Source organism: Zeus faber, assembly GCF_960531495.2.
Source record: "Zeus faber genome assembly, chromosome: 1".
Taxonomy (NCBI): domain Eukaryota; kingdom Metazoa; phylum Chordata; class Actinopteri; order Zeiformes; family Zeidae; genus Zeus; species Zeus faber.
In genome coordinates, this window is record NC_137193.1 from 6,347,646 (window position 1) to 6,369,840 (window position 22,195).

Sequence of the window (22,195 nt, forward strand, 5' to 3'; positions counted from 1 at the left end):
GGGGTGTGGCACAGTGTGTGGGTGTGTCCCATGAACACCATCAGCTGGTGGAGAAATCCAACTCTACTTCCTTAGAGCTACATACTACGTATTCATGATGGAGTACATCCTAAAAATCACTCACCTGCTAACTCAGCGTACTAAATAGTGTGTGTGTGTGTGTGTGTGTGTGTGTGTGTGTGTGTGTGTGTGTGTGTGTATCACAGTTCATCTCATTCATCTCAATACTTTTCATTATTTCCCGGAAGGAAGATGTGTTTGCAGAAGGGATTGATGAAGCCTCAACAACTGAACAACATCTTCAACCACGACGCACAAAGTCACTCATGGAGGAGCACAAGCCTCCAAAGTGTAGAAGGCAACGCAGTGTGGATTCATGACTTGTTGTTTCATTTGGATGCAGAGGAGACGACAGAAAAGTAGTTTGAGTGACTGTAGAGCTGCACTGAACGTACCAAGTCACATCAGAATACTGTACAAATGCACTGTTTCTATGGAGAGGATCCAGTCTTTCTTCATTTCTTTCTTTCTTTCTTTCTTCATTTCTTTATTTCTTTATTTGTCTCTTCATTTATTTCTTTCTTTCTTTCTTTCTGTTCAATGCCTTTCAAGGAACAACCTGCAACCATCCATTCCACCTAGGAACCGGTGACGTCACGGCTGTATTGAATTGCTATTGGCTGTAAATGGAAGCCGCGTCCTCCCTAAAGGAGGAGCTTCCACACTGGTCAGACCGAGGAAGCCTCGGAGCAGCATCAGTTCAGTGTTTATCAGGACGTCACAGGTGCCACAGGAGCAGCTGTTGCTGGGAGGATTCAAAATGAAGCAGTTTATCTTCTCCTTGCTCGTCTTGTGTGATGTTGCATCTCCAGGTAAGATCCTGCTGAAAATCTCTCCTTCCTTCGTCTGGTTGTTCATGTGTCTCTGGCTGTGTTGAGCTGCCTGCGTATACACTGCACATCCAACACATCCAACTGGCTTTCAACCCTGATCACTACACCCTCTCAACACCAAAAGCCTTTACACTTGTTATTATATCGACGCTTTTATCCCGTTTATCAAATTTCAACTTGTTCGTGTGAAAGTCTCTTGGACAAAGTGCAAAGTCCTTTCACTTTCATTATGTGCGGATCTGGAGCGTCGCTGCGATACTAAGTGCAGCCGCAGGGGGCGCTGTGCTCACAGCTGTTGACAGCTGAAGCCAGTGAGATGGATGATTGAAGAGATCATTCAAGAAATGACGAGATGCTTCAAAGATGAAGGAAAACACTTGAAAGTGCTGAACTAGATGATCAAGCACCTGTCACTGTCATGACGCCTCAAATCAAGCCCCATCACAGCTTTTGCCGACTCCACTTGTTCTTGAGCTGAAACGATACAAATGGAACTTTGTTTTGGTGTAAGATGTCAGTTACCATGGTAACTCTTCATCCTATAATACTTTTCTATATTATCTTCTCATCTCATTTTAAAAGAAAAAGCCCAAATTTGAACAGAGAGACTTTAATGCCACAGATGACTGAGCTGCGTCAAAATAAGCTCAATGTGTTTGTGTGACGTTTCCATCCCATCATCAAAGCAGGGAGGGTTTCAGGACAGGACAGCTTGTCCTCTCAACATGTTTCTTTACATTCCTTCCCAAAAACACCCTCAATTCAACGGAGGTTTCAATCATTCTGACGTCACGGTCACGACAACAATGTTTTGTTTTCCTTTAAATAATAATTCTGCCATTTTTATTTTTACAAACCTGTTGAATAATGTTGAATTGGCCACATAAATAAATCAACTTTAAAATACTCGGCTCCACAGGGAACGTTGACGTCAACAACAAAGTTGATATAAATGTGATGTCACCTTGTCTGTCCCTCCAACAGTGTTGCACTCACTCAAGTATTTCTACACGGCGTCCTCTGGAGTTCCAAACTTCCCAGAGTTTGTGGCTGTTGGGATGGTTGATGAATTGCAGATTGACTACTATGACAGCAACACCCAGAGAGCACAACCCAAACAGGACTGGATGGACAAGGTCACAACAGATGATCCACAATACTTGGAGAGGAACACTCAGATTTATATGAATACACAGCAGATCTTCAAAGTCGACATTGAAACTTTGAAGAAGCGCTTTAACCAAACTGGAGGTATGTTTATTATTTATTTACCTCTACATTGTTTTGTCTGTTCTGACTCATACACACACACACACACACACACACACACACACACACACACACACACACACACACACACACACGCGCATGCACACACACACACACACACACACACACACAACAACCATCCACGTAAACACACACACACACATGAAGACACTCTTTATATCATACACTCATGTTAACACTGTCTCTCACACACACACACACACACACACACACACACACACACACACACACACACACACACACACTGCTTTGCTGTGAGTGTGTGTGACCATAGTTGTCAGTGGAAGCAGGAGATGATGTGAAGGAAAGTTTTTCACCATATTGTCGTGATTTTCCAAAACAACATTGGATGTAGCAATGAGAGGTGGTGTCAGGAAGACTCCGGGTGGGTGTGTCCCATCAACACCATCAGCTGCTGTTTACTACAGTGTTTGTTTCTCTCTCTCAGATCGACACATTGTTCAGAGGATGTACGGCTGTGAGTGGGATGATGAGACTGACGCCCATGATGGTTATGAACAACATGGTTATGATGGAGAAGACTTCATCGTGTTTGACCTGAAGATGATGTCATGGATCGCTCCATCACCACAGGCTTTCATCACCAAACTGAGATGGGACAAAGATAAAGCTGATTTAGAAAACAAGAAGTACTACTACACAGAGCTGTGTATTATGTGGCTGAAGAAGTATTTGAACTACGGGAAGGAAACTCTGCAGAGAACAGGTAGAATCACATGACCTTTAATTTCTCTTCTCCACATATTTTATTTCTGTCTTGCTCCTTCATCTCTCCATCAATCCACCTCCTCCCTCCCTCCCTCCCTCCCTCCCTCCCTATCTCTCCTTTTTCGTTCCTCCCTCCTGTCCCTCCCTCCTCCCTCTCTCTGTCCCTCCCCATCTCTCTCTCCTTTTTTATTTGCCCTCTCCTTCTCTCCCTTCATCTCTCTCGTTCTATCAATCCCTCCTCCCTCTCTCCTTTTTTTATGCCCTCTCTCTCCCTCCCTCCCACTCTCCCTTTCTCCATCACCCCCTCCCTCCCTTCATCTCTCTTTCTCTTGCTCTATCAATCCCCCTCAATCACTGCCTCCCTTTTCTATCCTCCCTCACTCCCTCCCTCTCTTTCTCTCCCTCTCCCTTTCTCCATCACCCCCCTTCATCTCTCTCTCTCTCTTGCTCTATCAATCCCTCTCCCTCCCTCGCTGTCTCTCCTTTTTCTATCCTCCCTCTCCATCCCTCTTTCTCCCTCTCTCCCTCCTCTCCTTTTTTTTCTCCCTCCCTCCTGCTTTGCCTCCCTCCCTCCCTCCCTCCCTTCATCTCTCTCTCTCATTCTATCAATCCTTCCTCCCTCTCCTGTCTGTCTCTCCCCCAATCTCTCTGCCCCTCTCCATCCCTCTATCTCCCTCCCTCTCTCCTTTTTTATATGCCCTCTCCCTCCCTCCCGCTCTCCCTATTACCCCTTCCCTCCCCCCTTCATCTCTCTCTCTGGCTCTATCAATCCCCCTCCTTCCATTGCTATCTCTCCTTTTTTTATCCTCCCTCCCCATCGCTCTATTAATCCCTCTTCCCTCTCCTATCTCTCCCTCTCTCTCCCTCCCCCTGGCTCTCCCTTTTCTATACCTCCCGCTCTCTGTTTCTCTATCACCCCCCCTCTCCCTCCCTTCATCTCGCTCTATCAATCCCCCTCCCTATCTATCCTTTTTCTATCCTTCCTCCCCATCCCTCTTTCTCTCTTTCTCTCTCCCTCCCTTTCCTTTTTCTATACTCCCCCTCCCTCCCTCCCTGGCTATCTCTCCTTTTTCTATCCTCCCCCTGTCCCTCCCTCCTCCCTCTCTCTGTCCCTCCCCATCTCTCTCTCCTTTTTTATTTGCCCTCTCCCTCTCACCCTTCATCTCTCTCTCTATCAATCCCCCTCCCTTCCCTCCCTCGCTATCTCTCCTTTTTCTATCCTCCCTCTCCATCCCTCTCTCCTCCCTCTCACCCTTCATATCTCTCATTCTATCAATCCCTCCTCCCTCTCTCCTTTTTTTATGCCCTCTCTCTCCCTCCCTCCCACTCTCCCTTTCTCCATCACCCCCTCCCTCCCTTCATCTCTCTTTCTCTTGCTCTATCAATCCCCCTCAATCACTGCCTCCCTTTTCTATCCTCCCTCACTCCCTCCCTCTCTTTCTCTCCCTCGCCCTCTCCCTTTCCTATACCCTCCCTCCCGCTCTCCCTTTCTCCATCACCCCCCCTTCATCTATCTCTCTCTCTTGCTCTATCAATCCCTCTCCCTCCCTCGCTATCTCTCCTATTTCTATCCTCCCTCTCCATCCCTCTTTCTCCCTCTCTCCCTCCTCTCCTTTTTTATCTCCCTCCCTCCTGCTTTCCCTTTCTCTATCACCCCCCCTTCTCCCTCCCTTCATCTCTCTCTCTCACTCTATCAATCCCCCTCTCTCCCTCACTCGCTATCTCCCCTTTTTCTATCATCCCTCTCTCCTCCTTCTCTCCCTTCATCCCTCTCTCTCTGGTTCTATCAATCCCTCCTCCCTCTCTCCTTTTTTATGCCCTCTCTCTCCCTCTCTCCCACTCTCCCTTTCTCCATCACCCCCCCCCCCCTTCATCTCTCTTTCTCTCGCTCTATCAATTCCCCTCAATCACTCTCTCCCTTTTCTATCCTCCCTCCCTCCCTCTCTCCCTCCCTCTCCCTTTCTCTATCACCCCTCCCTCTCTCACTTCATCTCTCTTCTCTCACTCTTTCAATCCCCTCCCTCGCTATCTCTCCTTTCTCTATCCCCTCCCTCACTCCCTTCATCTTTCTCTCATTCTATCAATCCCTCTTCCCTCTCTCTCTGCCCCTCCCCCATCCCTCTATGTCCCTCCCTCCCTCCCACTCTCCCTATTACCCCCTCTCTTCCTCCCTTCATCTCTCTCTTGCTTTATCAATCCCCCTCCCTCCCTCCCTGGCCATCTCTACTTTTTCCATCCTCCCTCCCCATCCCTCTTTCTCCCTTCCTCCCTCTCTGTCTTTCTCTCTCTCTCCCTCATTTTTTTCTCTACTCCCTCCCTCCCTCCCTCTTTCCCTTCATCTCTCTTCGCTCACTCTATCAATCCCTCCTCCCTCTCCTGTCTGTCTCTCCCCCAATCTCTCTGCCCCTCTCCATCCCTTTATCTCCCTCCCTCTCTCCTTTTTTAATGCCCTCTCTCTCCCTCCCTCCCACTCTCCCTTTCTCCATCACCCCCTCCCTCCCTTCATCTCTCTTTCTCTTGCTCTATCAATCCCCCTCAATCACTGCCTCCCTTTTCTATCCTCCCTCACTCCCTCCCTCTCTCCCTCTCCCTTTCCTATACCCTCCCTCCCGCTCTCCCTTTCTCCATCACCCCCCCTTCATCTCTCTCTCTCTCTTGCTCTATCAATTCCTCTCCCTCCCTCGCTATCTCTCCTTTTTCTATCCTCCCTCTCCATCCCTCTTTCTCCCTCTCTCCCTCCTCTCCTTTTTTATCTCCCTCCCTCCTGCTTTCCCTTTCTCTATCACCCCCCTCCCTCCCTTCATCTCTCGCTCTCTCACTCTATCAATCCCCCTCTCTCCCTCACTCGCGTTATCCCCTTTTTCTATCCTCCCTCTCTGTCCCTCTCCCCTCCTTCTCTCCCTTCATCTCTCTCTCGTTCTATCAATCCCTCTCTCCCCCTCTCTCTCCTTTTTATATGCCCTCTCTCTCCCTCCCTCCCCCCTTCATCTCTCTCTCTTGCTCTATCAATCCCCCTCCCTCCCTCCCTCGCCTTCTCTCCATTTTTCTATCCTCCCTCCCCATCCCTCTTTCTCCCTTCCTCCCTCTCTTTCTCTCTCTCTCCCTCTCCTTTTTCTCTACTCCATCTCACTCCCTCCCTCCCTCTTTCCCTTCATCTCTCTTCGCTCGCTCTATCAATCCCTCCTCCCTCTCCTGTCTGTCTCTCCCCCAATCTCTCTGCCCCTCTCCATCCCTATATCTCCCTCCCTCTCTCCTTTTTTTATGCCCTCTCTCTCCCTCCCTCCCACTCTCCCTTTCTCCATCACCCCCTCCCTCCCTTCATCTCTCTTTCTCTTGCTCTATCAATCCCCATCAATCACTGCCTCCCTTTTCTATCCTCCCTCACTCCCTCCCTCTCTCCCTCTCTCCCTCTCCCTTTCCTATACCCTCCCTCCCACTCTCCCTTTCTCCATCACCCCCCTTCATCTCTCTCTCTCTCTTGCTCTATCAATCCCTCTCCCTCCCTCGCTGTCTCTCCTTTCTCTATCACCCCCTCCCTCCCTCCCTCCCACGCTTCATCTCTCTCTCTCATTCTATCAATCCCTCCTCCCTCTCCTGTCTGTCTCTCCCCCAATCTCTCTGCCCCTCTCCATCCCTCTATCTCCCTCCCTCTCTCCTTTTTTATATGCCCTCTCCCTCCCTCCCGCTCTCCCTATTACCCCTTCCCTCCCCCCTTCATCTCTCTCTCTGGCTCTCTCAATCCCCCTCCTTCCATTGCTATCTCTCCTTTTTTTATCCTCCCTCCCCATCGCTCTATTAATCCCTCTTCCCTCTCCTGTCTCTCCCTCTCTCTCCCTCCCCCTGGCTCTACCTTTTCTATACCCCCCCTCCCTCCCGCTCTCCGTTTCTCTATCACCCCCTCTCTCCCTCCCTTCATCTCTCTCTCTCTCGCTCTATCAATCCCCCTCCCTATCTATCCTTTTTCTATCCTTCCTCCCCATCCCTCTTTCTCTCTTTCTCTCTTTCTCTCTCCCTCCCTTTCCCTTTCCTATTCTCCCACTCCCTCCTTCCCTCTCTCCTTTCATCTCTCTTGCTCTATCATCACCCTCCCTTCCCTCCCTCACCATCGCTCCTTCTACTATACTCCCTCTCCATCTCTCTATCTTCCTCCCTCTCTCTCCCTCTCTCTCTTTCTCTATTACCCCTCCCTCCCTCACTCTATCAATCCCCCTCCCTCCCTCACTCGCTATCCTCCCTCCCCATCCCTCTATCTCCCTCTCTCTCCCTCCCACTCTCCCGTTCTCTTTCACCCCCTCCTTCACTCCCTTTATCTTTCTTCTCTCACTCTATCAATCTCTACTCCCTCTCTCTCTCCCACTGTCCCCCTCCCTCTCCTTTTTCTATACTCCCTCTCCCTCCCTCCCTCCCCCTTCATCTCTCTCTCTCTCGCTCTATCAATCCCCCTCCCTCCATTGCTATCTCTCCTTTTTCTATCTCCCTTCCCATCCCTCTATCTCCCTCCCTCTCTCCTTTTCTATACTCCCTCTCTCTCTCGCTCTCCCTTTCTCTATCACCCCTCCCTCCCTTGCTTCATCTCTCTCGCTCTATCAATCCCCCTCTCGCTATCTCTCCTTTTTCTATCCTCCCTCCCCATCCGTCTCTCCCTCCCACTCTCTCCTGTTCTCTTTCAACCCCCCCTCCCTCCCTCCCTCACTCCCTTTATCTCTCTTTCTCTCGCTCTATCAATCCCCCTCGATCACTGTCTCCCTTTTCTATCCTCCCTCCCTCTCTTTCTTTCTCTCTCCCTCCCTCTCTCATTTTACTATACCCCCTCTCTCTACCTCCCTCCCGCTCTCCCTTTCTCTATCACCCCCTTCCTCTCTCCCTTCATCTCTCTCTCTCTCTCGCTCTATCAATCCCCCTCCCTTGCTATCTCTTCTTTTTCCATCCTCCCTCCCATCCCTCTTTCTCCCTCCCTCCCTCTCTTTTTTCTATACTCCCCCTCCCTCCCTCCCTCCCTCTCTCCCTCACTCGCTTCATCTCTCTTTCTCTCACTCTATCAATCTCTCCTCCCTCCCTCTCTCTCTCTCTGCCCCTCCCCATCCCTCTCTCTCTCTCCCTCCCTCCCTCCCTCCCTCTCTCCCTTCATCTCTCTTCTCTCGCTCTATCAATTCCCTCCCTCCCTCCCTCCCCCTCCCCCTCTCTTCTTTGTCTATCTCCCTCCCTCTTTCTCTCTCCCTCCCTCTCTTCCTTCATCTCTCTTTCTCTCACTCTATCAATCTCTCCTCCCTCCCTCTCTCTCTCTCTGCCCCTCCCCATCCTTCTATCTCTCTCCCTCCCTCTCTCCCTTCATCTCTTTCTCTCGCTCGATCACTGTCTCCCTTTTCTATCCTCCCTCCCTCTCTTTCTCTCTCCCTCCCTCTCTCATTTTATTATACCCCCTCTCTCTACCTCCCTCCCGCTCTCCCTTTCTCTATCACCCCCTTCCTCTCTCCCTTCATCTCTCTCTCTCTCTCGCTCTATCAATCCCCCTCCCTTGCTATCTCTTCTTTTTCCATCCTCCCTCCCATCTTTCTTTCTCCCTCCCTCCCTCTCCTTTTTCCATACTCCCTCTCCCTCCCTCCCTCCCTCCCTCCCTCTCTCCCTCACTCGCTTCATCTCTCTTTCTCTCACTCTATTAATCTCTCCTCCCTCCCTCTCTCTCTCTCTCTGCCCCTACCCATCCCTCTGTCTCTCTCCCTCCCTTCCTCTCTCCCTTCATCTCTCTTCTCTCACTCTATCAATTCCCTCCCTCCCTCCCTCCCCCTCCCCCTCTCTTCTTTCTCTATCTCCCTCCCTCTTTCTCTCTCCCTCCCTCTCTCCCTTCATCTCTCTTTCTCTCACTCTATCAATCTCTCCTCCCTCCCTCTCTCTCTCTCTGCCCCTCCCCATCCTTCTATCTCTCTCCCTCCCTCCCTCTCTCCCTTCATCTCTCTTTCTCTCGCTCTATCAATCTCTCCTCCCTCTCTCTCTCTTCCGCCGTCCCCTTCCCTCTCTTTTTCTACCTCCCCCATCTGTCCACCACCCCCCCTCCTTCCCTCCCTCTCTTTTTCCTCCCCCCCAGTCCCTCCATCAGTGTCCCTCCTCCAGAAGAGCCCCTCCTCTCCAGTCACCTGCCACGCTACAGGTTTCTACCCTGACAGAGTGATGGTGTTCTGGACCAGAGACGGAGAGGAGCTCCATGAGGAGGTGGAGCACGGAGAGCTGCTCCCCAACCCCGACGGAACCTTCCAGATCAGTGCCGAGCTGAGCCTGGCGTCGGTGCGGCCCGAGGACTGGGGGAGGTACGCCTGCAAGCTTCAGCTCCACGGCCTCCGGGATGACATCATCACACCGCTGGAGTCGGGGCGGATCAGGAGCAACCGGGGTGAGATGCGGGAGGGAAGTGACGGAGGAGGAGAGACACGCCCCACATGTGACTCTGAGTAGTGACATCAGGCTTCACTGGGGAAGTAGCCTGAGCCTCCATCTGAGCCCTGAGCTCCTCTTCAGCTCAGTCTCCCTAAAGTCATCTAGACACTCCTGCGGGAAGACAAATGGCCGAGTAATGACTCCATTTTGGAGAAGCGACGGAGTGAGAGTGTGGCTACGCCCACAATCTGTCGGAGGCCGAAATTAGTTTTGAATCACATTTACGTTGTCGTGACGACCACGGTCAGATCACATGACCCTGAGCGTGGAACGACATGTGATGACGCAAAACATGAAATTGTTAAATGATTGAGATGAAAACAAGGCTTGTCCCTAAACATTAAGGTTGAAAAACAACACATTAATTAATGAAGGAGAAGAAGGATGTGAAACACACTTTAAATACCAAATATAAAGTCATTTTTCTTTCTGCTGATGTAGGACTTTGTGTCAGAGTGTTCTAACCCTCCTTCCCTGATGTTTTGTTGAAGCTAAAGCCTCCAGTGTGGGCGTGGCCGTCGGCGTCGTGGCGGCTGTTGTTGTCGTCATGGTCCTTGTTGCCGCTGGAGTCGCGCTGTACAAGAAGAAGAAGAATGAGAGAGGTGAGCATCAAACGCTGGGAACAGACTTCCAGCACCTGGCGCCCCGCGGGCCACTTCCTCCCACAAGTTAGAGAGCGACAAGTGACTCTGGGCCCCCGGACGCCACCGAGCCAAACACCTTGTCTGTGTCTTCACTGAAATCTACTGTTCATGTGTTTGAACAGGTTCTAAGTAAAGGACATGTGAACAACATGGCTCCCCACTCTGTTTGAAGCCGTCTGAGTGGAACAGCCACCAAAGGTCGGGCTCTTTTTCCAGAGCGGCTTCTTGACTAAAAAAGATCCCTAAAAAGATCCCTTTCCGTTTTCCCACGCTGGCTTCGTGGGGTGGGGTGGGCGAGGGAGGACTTCCTGAACGATGAAGGAGAGGAGGAAGAGTCTGTTCCACTCTGAGCCCTGAACGGGATTCTCACAGGAATCACTGAATTGTCATTATTTTGGTGGAATGCAGGGTGTAAATCACTCACCTTCATTTCATCCTCAGTGATTATTTTCACTTTGTGAGTTGTAGATTTTCTCACTTTCTCTCTCTCTCTCTCTCTCTCTCTCTCTCTCTCTCTCTCTCTCGCCCACTCACTGCATGGACAGTTGAGGAGCTTGTTGGGCTCGTTGCTGGGCTGCTTGAGGCACAGTGCGTGACCCGCGCAAAGGAAACCAACGAACGACTATTTGGCCGGAGTGACTCCAGGCTCCTGAGACGTTTAAAAGATTTGTTGGTTATGACCCAATCGTACGGGAATCGTTCGCCAACTCAAGTTTAAGCACCGCAACACGACTTGCGTCAGAGACAGGATGGGGGCTCGTGATGAACTGGAGAGAGGACGTGGAACACTGCACTGAAAAAAGATGGTTTTCTCATCTTTATTTCATATTAATCAATGTTTTTTACCCTTTCTTTCAGAAAAATGTCTCCCACCTGGTAAGTGGAATGTGATGTTAATTTAACTTCCTGTTGCACCAAGTCAAGGAGAAATTGAGGCTCAGGTGATTCAACAGAAAAACAGTGAATGTAAAGGCTTTAATATTAAATAATGCTCCTTCTCAATAGACCGTACACCTGACACGTTGCAATATAATATAACTTGCCTCAAATACAGAGCGGAGGAAAAACCCATCTGAGCTGTGGAGTTCCGCACCGGAACAGCTCTGCAGCTCCTTAAGAGTGATCTTTTCTCCAAACAAAGAAAATAAAACAGTGTTTTTATTTTAGATGTATTTAATTTACTCCGTTTCATACTGCTGTGCATCAGATCACAGATCGCTTCTTGGGGCAAAGGCCTCGCTCTGAGCGCTGTCGCTCTCCAACGCTCCAAAGCAGCACGTGCTGCGTTCAAGGGAAACTCAGAAAAAACTATTTCCCTCGGGTAAAATATGATGAAATATACTCATACATAGGGATACAGAGGGAATTTGATTTAGCAGCCTGCCTCTAATATAAGCCTGCTTCCAATAAAGGGCGGTAGCCTCTGCAGTTGAGGGCAATAAAGGCGTTGCTCACTATTTGAGGAAATAAGGTGTATATACTAACACACTGTTGCTCCTCCCTCAGGTTCAGACAACAGCTCTGAGCTTTCTGAGAAACTCAATCCACCGCCTGATGTTTCTGTAGAGAACTGAGCTCAAAGTAAGTCTCCTCCACATGGCTTCACAACATCACAGCTACAGCGTCCTGTTCTACAATATATGTACTAAACAATACAATACAAACTGTACAATATATGTATTAAAAGTGTGTTTCCACCTGTGTTGTAGGGGCTCCGTCCTCTTTAGGTTGAAAGATGTTTCACTTGAAGACCAGAGCGCTGTCATTATTGTTTTCTTTTTAATTATTGGTTTTGTTGGTTTCTTAATTATTCATAAATCATTACAGTTCTCCTTTCAATCAGTTATAACAGTAAATTACAGGCAATTATAAAAAATGTAAAACATACATAATATTCAAAACTTTCTTGAAATCCTGCACAAGCAGGTGGATGATCCAAAACTGTCATACACCATCAGAATGTATCCAGTTCACTTTTCACTTTCCTGACGTGTGAGAATCTATCATTTGTGGAATGATTTTAGATGAGATTCTATTTTAGTCAAGTCTTAATGTGTTTAGTGAGTTTCTTTTTGGGATTATTTTTCTTTGATGTCATGAAATATTATCTATTTGATCTTTTATATCATTCTGTCATATTGTGTATTCATTGATATTGGGTTGATAGGTCGGTGTTTTCTTTTCTTTGTTAAACATTTATTACATCACAGTTGTTGTTGCACTTAGATTCTGCCGTTTAATAAAGTTTCCCAAATTCTAAAAGTTTGTCTCTTTCACTGATGCTTACCTTTCAACACAGACGTTCAGTTGATCATTTGTTGTCATTTGCTTTTCTGTTAACAGCGAAATGAGCAATAACTAATTCCCTAAAATGCTCCTCAGGTAACTCCATTTGCCTGGTTTGTCAAACCTCCTGAGCAACCGGCATCAGACGCCACAGATCAGACCTAGACCTAGATCCAGGTCAGGTGTGGCTGCTCAAACCATCCCCACACCACAAATAATATTAATGACAACAAAAAGAAAGAACATTTTGGGAGCTAAAAACAGGGTCCTGGGTGGCAAAGGTTGAGAACCCCTGAGAGATAGTAGAGAGGTTTCCTCTTTAGAAAACAACACATCGCTCGCAGGGAATGTTTAGGGACGTTTTGTAAAAGTAAATCAGTAAAATTCCCTTTGCCCAAATCTCATTCCCTCTTGGAATGTGAAACATTTTCCCCTTCACAGCCAAACTCTGAAATACTGTGTTCTCTGTGTTGGATTCTAAGTATGTGTGCTTTTAAAAACACCACATCAAGTACAGTCCATGTTATCCTTATTCCATTTGATTAGCTTGGCTGGATAATGACCTTATGATCATGAAAGTGTTTCGGCGATAGTGGCGGCGCCCCTAGCGGTCGCCTGCGCCGGCGCTCCGGTTACTTTCTTACTCTTTAGTATTTTTTTCCTTTTTTTATCACAATGTTCGCCAGAAAAACATCAACAATTAACTCATACGACCGCGATGCACTCATGGATATAAAAATTTCCCTAAACGAACAACTTTGGGACTTTTTATCCGTGGGAGCAGAGTGGCCGGCGGAAATCCTACGCGGGAACACTCGCAACAACAACTACAACAAAAATGGAGCCGCTGTTCCACGAGCGGGCCCACGGAGGAAGCACCGAGGTAAACGAGGCGGCATTCGGGTCAGAATGAGGACGCAACCTTACCGTCCACCTCTGCCAAGCATCCTTCTTGCTAACGTCCAGTCCCTGGAGAACAAGATGGATGAACTTCGAGCGAGGATTCATTTCCAGCGAGACACGAGGAACTGTTGCGTCCTCTGCCTGACGGAAACATGGCTGAACCCACTGATGCCGGATGAAGCCATACGTCCAGCCGAGGCCTTCTCCGTTTTCCGCGGCGACAGAACGGGAGAGTCGGGGAAATCCAAAGGTGGAGGCGTCTGCCTAATGGTAAACAACCGCTAGTGTAACGCCAACAACACCAAATTCCTCTCCCACTCCTGCTCGCCGAACCTGGAACAGCTGACTATACTATGCCGTCCATTTTATCTCCCCCGGAAATTCAGCACGGTCATCATTACAGACGTTTATATCCCACCGCAAGCGGACACCGACGCAGCTCTGTCGGTTCTGTACGATGTGTTGTGCGGATTTCAGAACAGACATCCCGACGCGGCTGTGGTGGTGACTGGGGACTTTAACAGGGCCAACCTTAAAAAAGTTCTGCCGAATTTCCACCAACACATCACGTGTGCCACCAGGGGAGACAGAACTCTGGACCATTGTTACACTCCTTACAAGAACGGATACAAGTCCGTCTCGCTCCCTGCTTTCGGGAAATCAGATCACGCCGCGATCTCGCTGCTTCCTGCTTACAGGCCTCTGATCGCGCGGGATCTGGTGATGACGAGGGAAGTGAAGCGGTGGACGGACCAATCGGAGGCTGCGCTTCAGGACGCTCTGACTGACGTAGACTGGGACATGTTCCAAACAAGTTCAAGTGACGTCAGCGCGTTTACAGAGGCTGTAGTAAGTTTTGTGGCTACGCTAGCGGATGAAATCGTTCCCACGGTGAAAGTTCGGATATTTCCAAACCAGAAACCATGGGTTGATAATTCCATCCGCTGCGCTCTGCACGGCCGCTTACAACGACGGTCTTGTATCTGGTAACATGGACAATTACAAAGCGGCGTCGTACAATCTGCGGAGGGCGGTGAGAGACGCCAAACGGACATACAGAGAGACCGTGGAGCTACAGATGGAGCGGGGGGACACAAGACGCTTGTGGGAGGGGCTGCGAACAATAACAAACTACAAGAGCAGCTCCTCCCCAGCCATGAGTGTGGACGCCTCCCTGGCCAACCAACTGAACTCCTTTTATGCGCGGTTCGAGTCTGGCAGCACCGCTAGCTCGCCGGCTAATTGGAGTCACACCGCTGGGGATGAGCGCGCACTCTCAGTGTCCGTGCACGAGGTCAGGAGGGCTTTGATGCGGGTGAACACCAGGAAAGCTGCGGGCCCAGATGGCATATCTGGGCGAGTACTGAAGACCTGTGCTAACCAGCTAGCTCCAGTGTTCACCACAATATTCAACATCTCCCTGGCTGAATCAGTGGTCCCATCCTGCTTCAAGAGGTCCACCGTCGTTCCTGTCCCGAAGATCGCCTCTCCAACCTGCCTGAATGACTACCGTCATGGCCCTCACCTCGGTGGTCATGAAGTGTTTCGAGAGGCTTATTAAGGATTACATCTGCGCCTCCCTTCCCCGCACGTTGCAGTTCGCGTACCGGCAGAACAGATCCACGGATGACGCGGTCTCCCAGGTACTGCACACCACGCTCACGCACCTGGATGGCCAGATGGGGGCCTATGTGAGAATGCTGTTCATCGATTATAGTTCAGCTTTCAACACCATAGTTCCCACCAGACTGGCTGTCAAGCTGATGGAGCTCGGATTGAATGGTCCGCTGTGCACCTGGATCCTGGACTTCCTCACAGGCCGCCCCCAGGTGGTCAAGGTGGGGAAGTACATGTCAAGCTCCCTCACCCTGAATACAGGATCCCCCCAGGGTTGCGTCCTCAGCCACCTACTGTACTCCCTGTACACACATGACTGTGTGGCCAGGTCCAGCTCCAACACCATCATCAAGTTTGCTGACGACACCGTGGTCGTGGGCCTGATCACCGACTGCGATGAGAAGGCCTACCGCGAGGAGGTGGCTGACCTGTCACTCTGGTGCCAGGACAACAGCCTACACCTGAACGTCAGCAAAACCAAGGAGCTGATTGTGGACTTTAGGCGTGGATCACAATCGAGGACGCACGCGCCCTTGTGGATTAATGGGACTTCTGTCGATAGGGTGAGCAGCTTCAGATATCTGGGAGTCCACATCACAGAGGACTTAACATGGACTGTTCACACAGACACTTTGGTGAGAAAGGTGAGGCAGCGTCTCTACCACCTCAGGCAGCTGAGGAAATTCCGGGTCTCGGTGAGGATCCTCAAGTCCTTCTACTCTGGAGCAGTGGAGAGCATCCTGACAGGCAACATCACTGCCTGGTTTGGGAACTGTACTGCCCAGGACAGGCGGGCCCTGCAGAGGGTGGTGCGTTCAGCTGAACGTACCACTGGAACTACCCTCCCCTCCTTGCAGGAGCTATACACCAGGAGGTGTAGTAGCAGAGCCCGTAGAATCATGAAGGATCCTCATCACCCCAACGGACTGTTTCAGCTGCTGCGGTCAGGCAATTAGAACTGTCAACGCTGATCTCACCAGGGGTCCTAACTGAGCCATACACTAGGCTCCACTACCCACTGTACTGTATGTAGCATACTGTACCGCATACTGTATCACTGTTCAGGGTTGTTCATGATGCCGTATTGCTGCGCCGTACTGTGCTGTATTATCCCAAACACTACTCCCTCTATTCACATTCACATGCCACTTTAATTCACATGCCACTTTAAATGCACATATCTGTATATACATAGGCATATTCCTTCTATCTATTCCATTTTATTTCAATTTATTTTTATTGTATTTTATTCTATATATTTTTATCTTATTCTATAAGTATTCCACTTACTGTATTACGTTTTAGGAGTCAGTTAGTCGGTCTATTAGAAAGGAATTTTCTACTTTTTATTTTATTTTATTTTTTATTTTTTCCTAGGACATATTGTGTGCTATCACCGGGTGCGTTGCATTACATTTCATTGCATTTATGTATGGAAGTATGTATATGTATGTGACAAATAAAAAATCTTGAATCTTGAATCTTGGAATCTTGAATCTTGAAAGCCAACAAGTGGGACTGTTTTCAACGCTCACTATCACTTGGAGACTGGAGGTTGCCGAACCAGAAGCCATCACACCGAACCAGTGTGGGAGGGCTGTCAGCACACAGCAGCCAGGGTGTGGCAGCAGGTTGATGCATCATGTTTGGCACTTCCTGTTGGTCTATCTAGTATCGCAGCAACTCACTGATCCACTTTCACTTCAAGCACTTTAGCAAGTCCTGATATAGAACATTCTCTTCATTCAATTATTTGTTTTACTTTCATTCAACTTGTGGTGGATATCAGCCAGAGGAAATCTACTTCCTGTGGATTTAGTGGAATTGATTCTTTAATTCTATGCTTTGATATTTCTACTTGACATGATCGTTTCTCTCTCAGGCCCCGATGCTTCAACTTGTTTTGTTCCTGTGACATTTTACAAACGTTGACACAGAACCAGACCCTGTAGTCATGACAACAACGTATCTTCTTCCAACCCTGACATGTTTTGCTTGACAAGTTTTGTTCTGTTTGTGGAAATTCTGTGTCTATGCAGCATCTCAGTTTGGGTCCCACTCCCCACACGTATTGGTCACACACCATGAAAGCTTCAGGCAGCAGTCTTTATTTCTAAATATGAGCTGAAGCATATAAATGAAGAGTAACCGTAACGGTACAGACAACACAATTATCCACAACGCACATTATGCCAGAGTGACATTTTTGGTCAAATTACTCAAATAACTCGTATTATCAATCAACGAATTAACTTTAGATGAAGTTTATTGATTTCACTTCAATCCTTAGGTCTTCTCATCTTTTTTCTTGAACCTGTAATAAATGTCAGTAAATGGACGACAGATGTTCTTCTGGGCTCACATTCAGAACATGCCCTTCCTGTAGCGATGGATCAGCTCTGAGACGTCCTCCTTACACACCTTGACCCAGCCGTCCTCCTGCATGTGATACACTGCACACACACACACACACACACACACACACACACACACACACACACGTAAAATGTCTTTATTTACATTACATCTTACTCAAACACTCAAAATGGCGTCGTACAGACACTTCACGTCAACATTCAACTGACCTTGGTAGAATCACTTTAAACACGTTAGAATAATCCAGAATGACTTTAAAGCTTTAAAAAACGAGAGGAGTCATGCATGATATTGTCAGAACCACCTCCCCTGTGTCTAAATAATAATAATAATAATAATAATAATAATGACAATCACCCAACAAACCCTGTTCAAACAGAGTCCTGCTACTGTAACAGGTGCAATCCACCATGGGAGATTGACCTTGTCTCTGAGTGTTTATTTGTTTGACAGGGTCTTGAAGCCAAACTTAAACCTTAAAACAGGCTTTTATTTAAAAATATATTTCTGGGAAATTAAAATAATTCATTAAGACATTGAAAATCTTTCTAAGAAAATGCATAAATTCTAATAATTTCTTATCAGGTCACTGGAGTCTTTGGTTGTTTTTGGCCGTTTTGCTCTACATTCATTTTTGCCTTTAGCACCTAAATAATCTTAACTCCAATGCATGGAACCATTTTTTCAGCACAAACTGAGCAATAAATCACAATTATAATTTTGCCAATTCAAGAATTTCTATAGCTGCCAGCAGCCAAAACGATGACAAAGAATAGAGATTAGTAGTAAATCTATCAACAACCTTGGACTCTGCACTGTCAGCTTTGTTTTGTTTATTCCTTGTTATTTGTTGTTGTCAAATGATAAAACCTAAAAGACGCCACGAGTGAGACGCTCCAGACAAAAAACCAGCACCACGTTGTGTAGCATTGGGAGCCAACTCACTGTTGACCACTCCTCCGGAGTAGGCGTCCCGGTGAGTGGCGTGCGCGATGGCCCTGCGGCCGAGCTCGTACGCCTCCTCCACCGTCATGTCCTCCCGGTACCCGCTGTCCACCACACCGTAGGCGTAGCTGTTTCCGCAGCCGGTGGAAAACATGCGAGCGGACAGGCGCGTCCCGTTGTCGTCCACGTAATAAAGCCCGGGGCCCTGGGAAGGAAGCGCAGTTCAGTGCAGTTGGTTGCAAGCGTTTACTTTGATTTGGTGCTAGAGATCTGGCTTGGGCGACGCTGAAAACGCTGCCTCTGTTTTTGGTGGGACCCTGGAGGCAGAGGTTCAACTGTCGGCCGCCGTGTGAACAAACCCTTCCATCCCATACTAAACACTGTGGCAGATCAGAAAAAGACGCTGTTTTAACTGCACTTTGGTCTCTTCAACCCACAAGGAAACAGAACGTTTCAATGTGAAAGAGCGAGAAACAGACAAAAAGGCACAGGGCATATTCTACGAGGTCTTCTTTAAGCTTATTGCTTGCTTGGGTGTCGCTCCAAATTATTTCTATTTGACCGTCACTGAATGTGCCTCAGCCCACGCTGCACACCTGCACGTGCACTCTGCATACAAACACAACAAGGAGCACCTGTTGGTCCCAGCCACAGATCATGCTGCCGATGGAGAGGCCCATTCCCCTGTAGCGCTGCATCATGTTGGACAGCAGCTTGGACGCCGCAGCCACCGAGATCCTTTGCTTGTTCCTGAGTTTGTACAGTCTGACACATTTCACACACTTTACACATTTTAGACGGACACGCCTCCCGAGGTGGAAAACAGGCAAAGCCAGGATGGAGACGGGACAGACGGACGGATGGACAGAAATGCAGACAGACAGGCAGACAGACAGGCAGACAGACAGGCTGACCTGCATTCTTTGGCCAGCAGCCTCTCCCAGTACTGACAGTCGGCGGCGCTGCCAGACATGGTTCCCAGCAGGAAAGGGTTAATCTCTATCACTTTATTCACCTCCTGCGAAGCTGCAGAGACACCGGGGTTATTACACCTTAGAGCAGTTTATCTGCAAACTATTGGAAGTGTCTAAGTGTTTATTTTTAATTTGGGGGTTTGCTGTTCAACCTCCTGAAGACAAAGGGGCCAAAAGTCAAAGTAATTGCATTGAAACAGATAATAAGTCATAAATAAACAACATCAGGAGCTCACACATACTGACATGATGTGTTTTAGAGGATGCTCAGTAGAAAGGGACAATTACAACACCTACTGACCGTTGTGTGGCAAGTACTGTATCTGTATTTATTGAAGTATCATCACTTCAGAGACTTTCAATAATATAATGATTTAGCCTCATATCCTTGTACATGATTATGACATCATCTATCCTGTTTTATCATCACTAGTATTCAGGATCCGCATGAGCATCACCTGCAGAAAAAAAGGTTCAGTAGCACTTTTATTTTAGGTTATATATCCGCTCTGTTATATCAGAGCACTGGATATGACCAGTACTATTACTGTGAATACTTTAAGTACATTTAGGAACAATGTGGTACTTTCTTTTTGCGACAGGGTATTTGTACTTTTTCTGAAGTAAAAGGTCTGAGTACTGTGCTGGTACCAATGTAACTGCCAGCTGAGGCTCTGGAGTCCACGGCCACAATGACCCCGTGTCTGAACATGAAGGCCAGGGTGGTGGTTCCGTGGTGGAGGTGGATGCACACCCCGTCTCTGTTGCAGGACTTGAGGAGCCCGGACGGCTGCAATAGAGGGGGACAAAGGGGATTTACTGGAGTCTGTCATAACCCCAATGAGGATCGACGATGGTTCAGTCGGTGGTGCGGGTAAAAGCAGAATATGACGTTTAAAAGAGCCGCTCACACACCCACGTGGCCACCACACGCACAATCCACGACGAGGCCAACGGGCCGTTTGGGGCCGAATCTGCCAAAATGTGACCTCATCCCTTTGAACGGTGATGGGAGGTCTGTGCCAGCATGTGTGCATGAGCGATGCAGCCCACCGAGACGCTGACAGGGTCATTGGAACCAAGCGTATGAAATGACAGCTTTTTTCCTCAAGCGCTTCCTTTCATTTAAAGCTGGGGCCACATGAGGTGATTCTGGAGGCAGATTTGGCAGCGATTTGAGATGGAGCTGAGTCAGGGTAGTGATAGCTGATACATCTTTTCATCGTCCTTCACCCTTGAAACAATTAGGCTTTAGAATATGTTTATTTTATTGGTGGCTGATGTTTTCGGATTATAATATATTCGAATAAAGAAACAAAAATTAATAATAATAATAATAATAATAATAATAATAATAAAAGTGGCTTATGCCATCCAATTCTAAGTAAATTGTCAATCTAACTGTCAATATAAATCCGTGATCAGATTACTTTCACTTTCGTGGACGAGGCTTTGGCAACAACATCACCTCAACTCAACAGACACTGAGTCAGATGGATCTGTACTAATTACACACAACTATAACTAGGGCTGGGTATTGGTGCTCAACACCTTGAAGGTATTGACCGAAATAACCCAAGAGCAAGTAGTATGGAAACTTCTCCAGTCAAACGGTACCTGCATTCCATCCTTTTTGCCCCCAGATCGAAGAAAAAAAGACTATTTGTGTGGTTTTGCTCTCAGCCAATCACCACAAGCCTTCTTCCATGGAATGAGACGTGTGATTGGCTCACTACCGCAGCAGCAGCTACAACAGTGTGTTAAAGGATGGGTTCATCTTAAAACAACAGTCAGGTGTCCATATGAACAGTGGAAGAGGTTTTCCTCCTTGTCATCATTCCTCCTGTACTGGATGTTTGTTTCAAACGACACTGCCCAAATACTTCATTATACAGTTTGGTTCAGTTATTTCATAAATATTTCAATCATTTGAACTTTCAAAATGTTATTACTGTAAAAATAATTTGGAGGGGGAGGAGTGGTGGCATTTTACACTGAATGCTTCCATTCACATGATGGGTGTAGTAGAGAAAAAAGGTATGAATGAAGTACTGTATTGGTATCGGTATCACTTTAAGGTACTGGTATTGGTACTGGTACTGTACATTTTAAACAATACCCAGCCCTTACTATAACTATTAAAACATATATAAAATTATAAATAATTATACAAATATTTTCCCCTTCTCTCCATTAATCCCCGCGGGCCGGATTCGAGCCCCCTGCTGGCACCCAAAGAGGCCCGCGGGCCCTAGCTTTGACACCCCTGCTTTGAACCAACAGACGCGTAAAAACGACTGAACGGACGCGTCTGGAGCTGGACGCGCTGACGCTCCAAACGACTCAGCTTCTTATGACAAAAACAAACCAAACAAAAAGGAAAACCTTGTGAAATGAGACTCACGTCCACACCCAAAGGAACAGCAAACTCTGGGCTTTTGGTGCCGAAGCTGTAGTGACTGGGTCGGTCCATCATCCGCCCACCGAGCTTGGAATAAAGGTTATAACCGCTTACTTGGAAAAGGGCCATGGTTACAACAATGACATACAAAGATATGACAGAAAACACTGCCTGGCAACCAAACGTCCCAAATTTCACCCAAGAAATCGAAAGTGAAAGTAATATGATCACGGATTTATATTGACAGTTAGATTGACAATTTACTTGGAATTGGATGGTATATTATTATTATTATTATTATTATTATTATTATTATTATTATTATTATTATTATTATTATTATTCGGTTTTTTTTTTTTAATATATATTATAATCCGAAAACATCAGCCACCAATAAAATAAACATATTCAACATTGCGGTATAAATTGATGATCCAAAACTGAAAATCAATATAATATTATTTTTTTTTCACCAAATGAATTCAGCTTGTGTGCTTTTTATAATAATATTCATGTTTTATTACTGTGTGGTTGCCTGGTGTTAGTGACATGTTGAGTATGAAAGGTGCGGCTTTAACAGTATTAACCAATAGGAGGTTGAAAACACTGTGTCGTCATCAGTGTCTAGGTAGACAATTTTCTTTACTCCTTTACTTTTTTGCCATTTTTTATTTTGTGTGTATTTAAAAAATGTAAGCTTTTTATTCA

The 22,195-nt window shown here is 47.4% G+C and overlaps 2 protein-coding genes across 2 annotated transcripts; one reads left to right on the forward strand and one right to left on the reverse strand.

Annotated features, from left to right (window-relative positions):
- The first annotated feature begins 722 nt into the window (after nt 1-722).
- Nucleotides 723-12,230, forward strand: LOC307229534 (major histocompatibility complex class I-related gene protein-like). The gene is made up of 8 exons (XM_079999533.1): nt 723-872; nt 1,878-2,144; nt 2,632-2,910; nt 8,995-9,297; nt 9,833-9,943; nt 10,844-10,861; nt 11,492-11,566; nt 11,695-12,230. Exons 1-7 carry the CDS (start codon nt 821-823, stop codon nt 11,557-11,559), a joined length of 1,098 nt encoding a protein of 365 aa, XP_079855659.1. The 5' UTR covers nt 723-820; the 3' UTR covers nt 11,560-11,566; nt 11,695-12,230.
- A 4,653-nt stretch (nt 12,231-16,883) lies between these two features.
- Nucleotides 16,884-21,654, reverse strand: LOC307233127 (proteasome subunit beta type-8-like). Its single transcript, XM_080004339.1, has 6 exons — nt 21,491-21,654; nt 19,738-19,876; nt 19,027-19,138; nt 18,748-18,877; nt 18,113-18,317; nt 16,884-17,244 (listed from the first exon to the last, which is right to left on the reverse strand). The coding sequence occupies exons 1-6, from the start codon at nt 21,614-21,616 to the stop codon at nt 17,156-17,158; spliced, it is 801 nt and encodes a 266-aa protein (XP_079860465.1). The 5' UTR covers nt 21,617-21,654; the 3' UTR covers nt 16,884-17,155.
- Nucleotides 21,655-22,195: the final 541 nt, after the last annotated feature.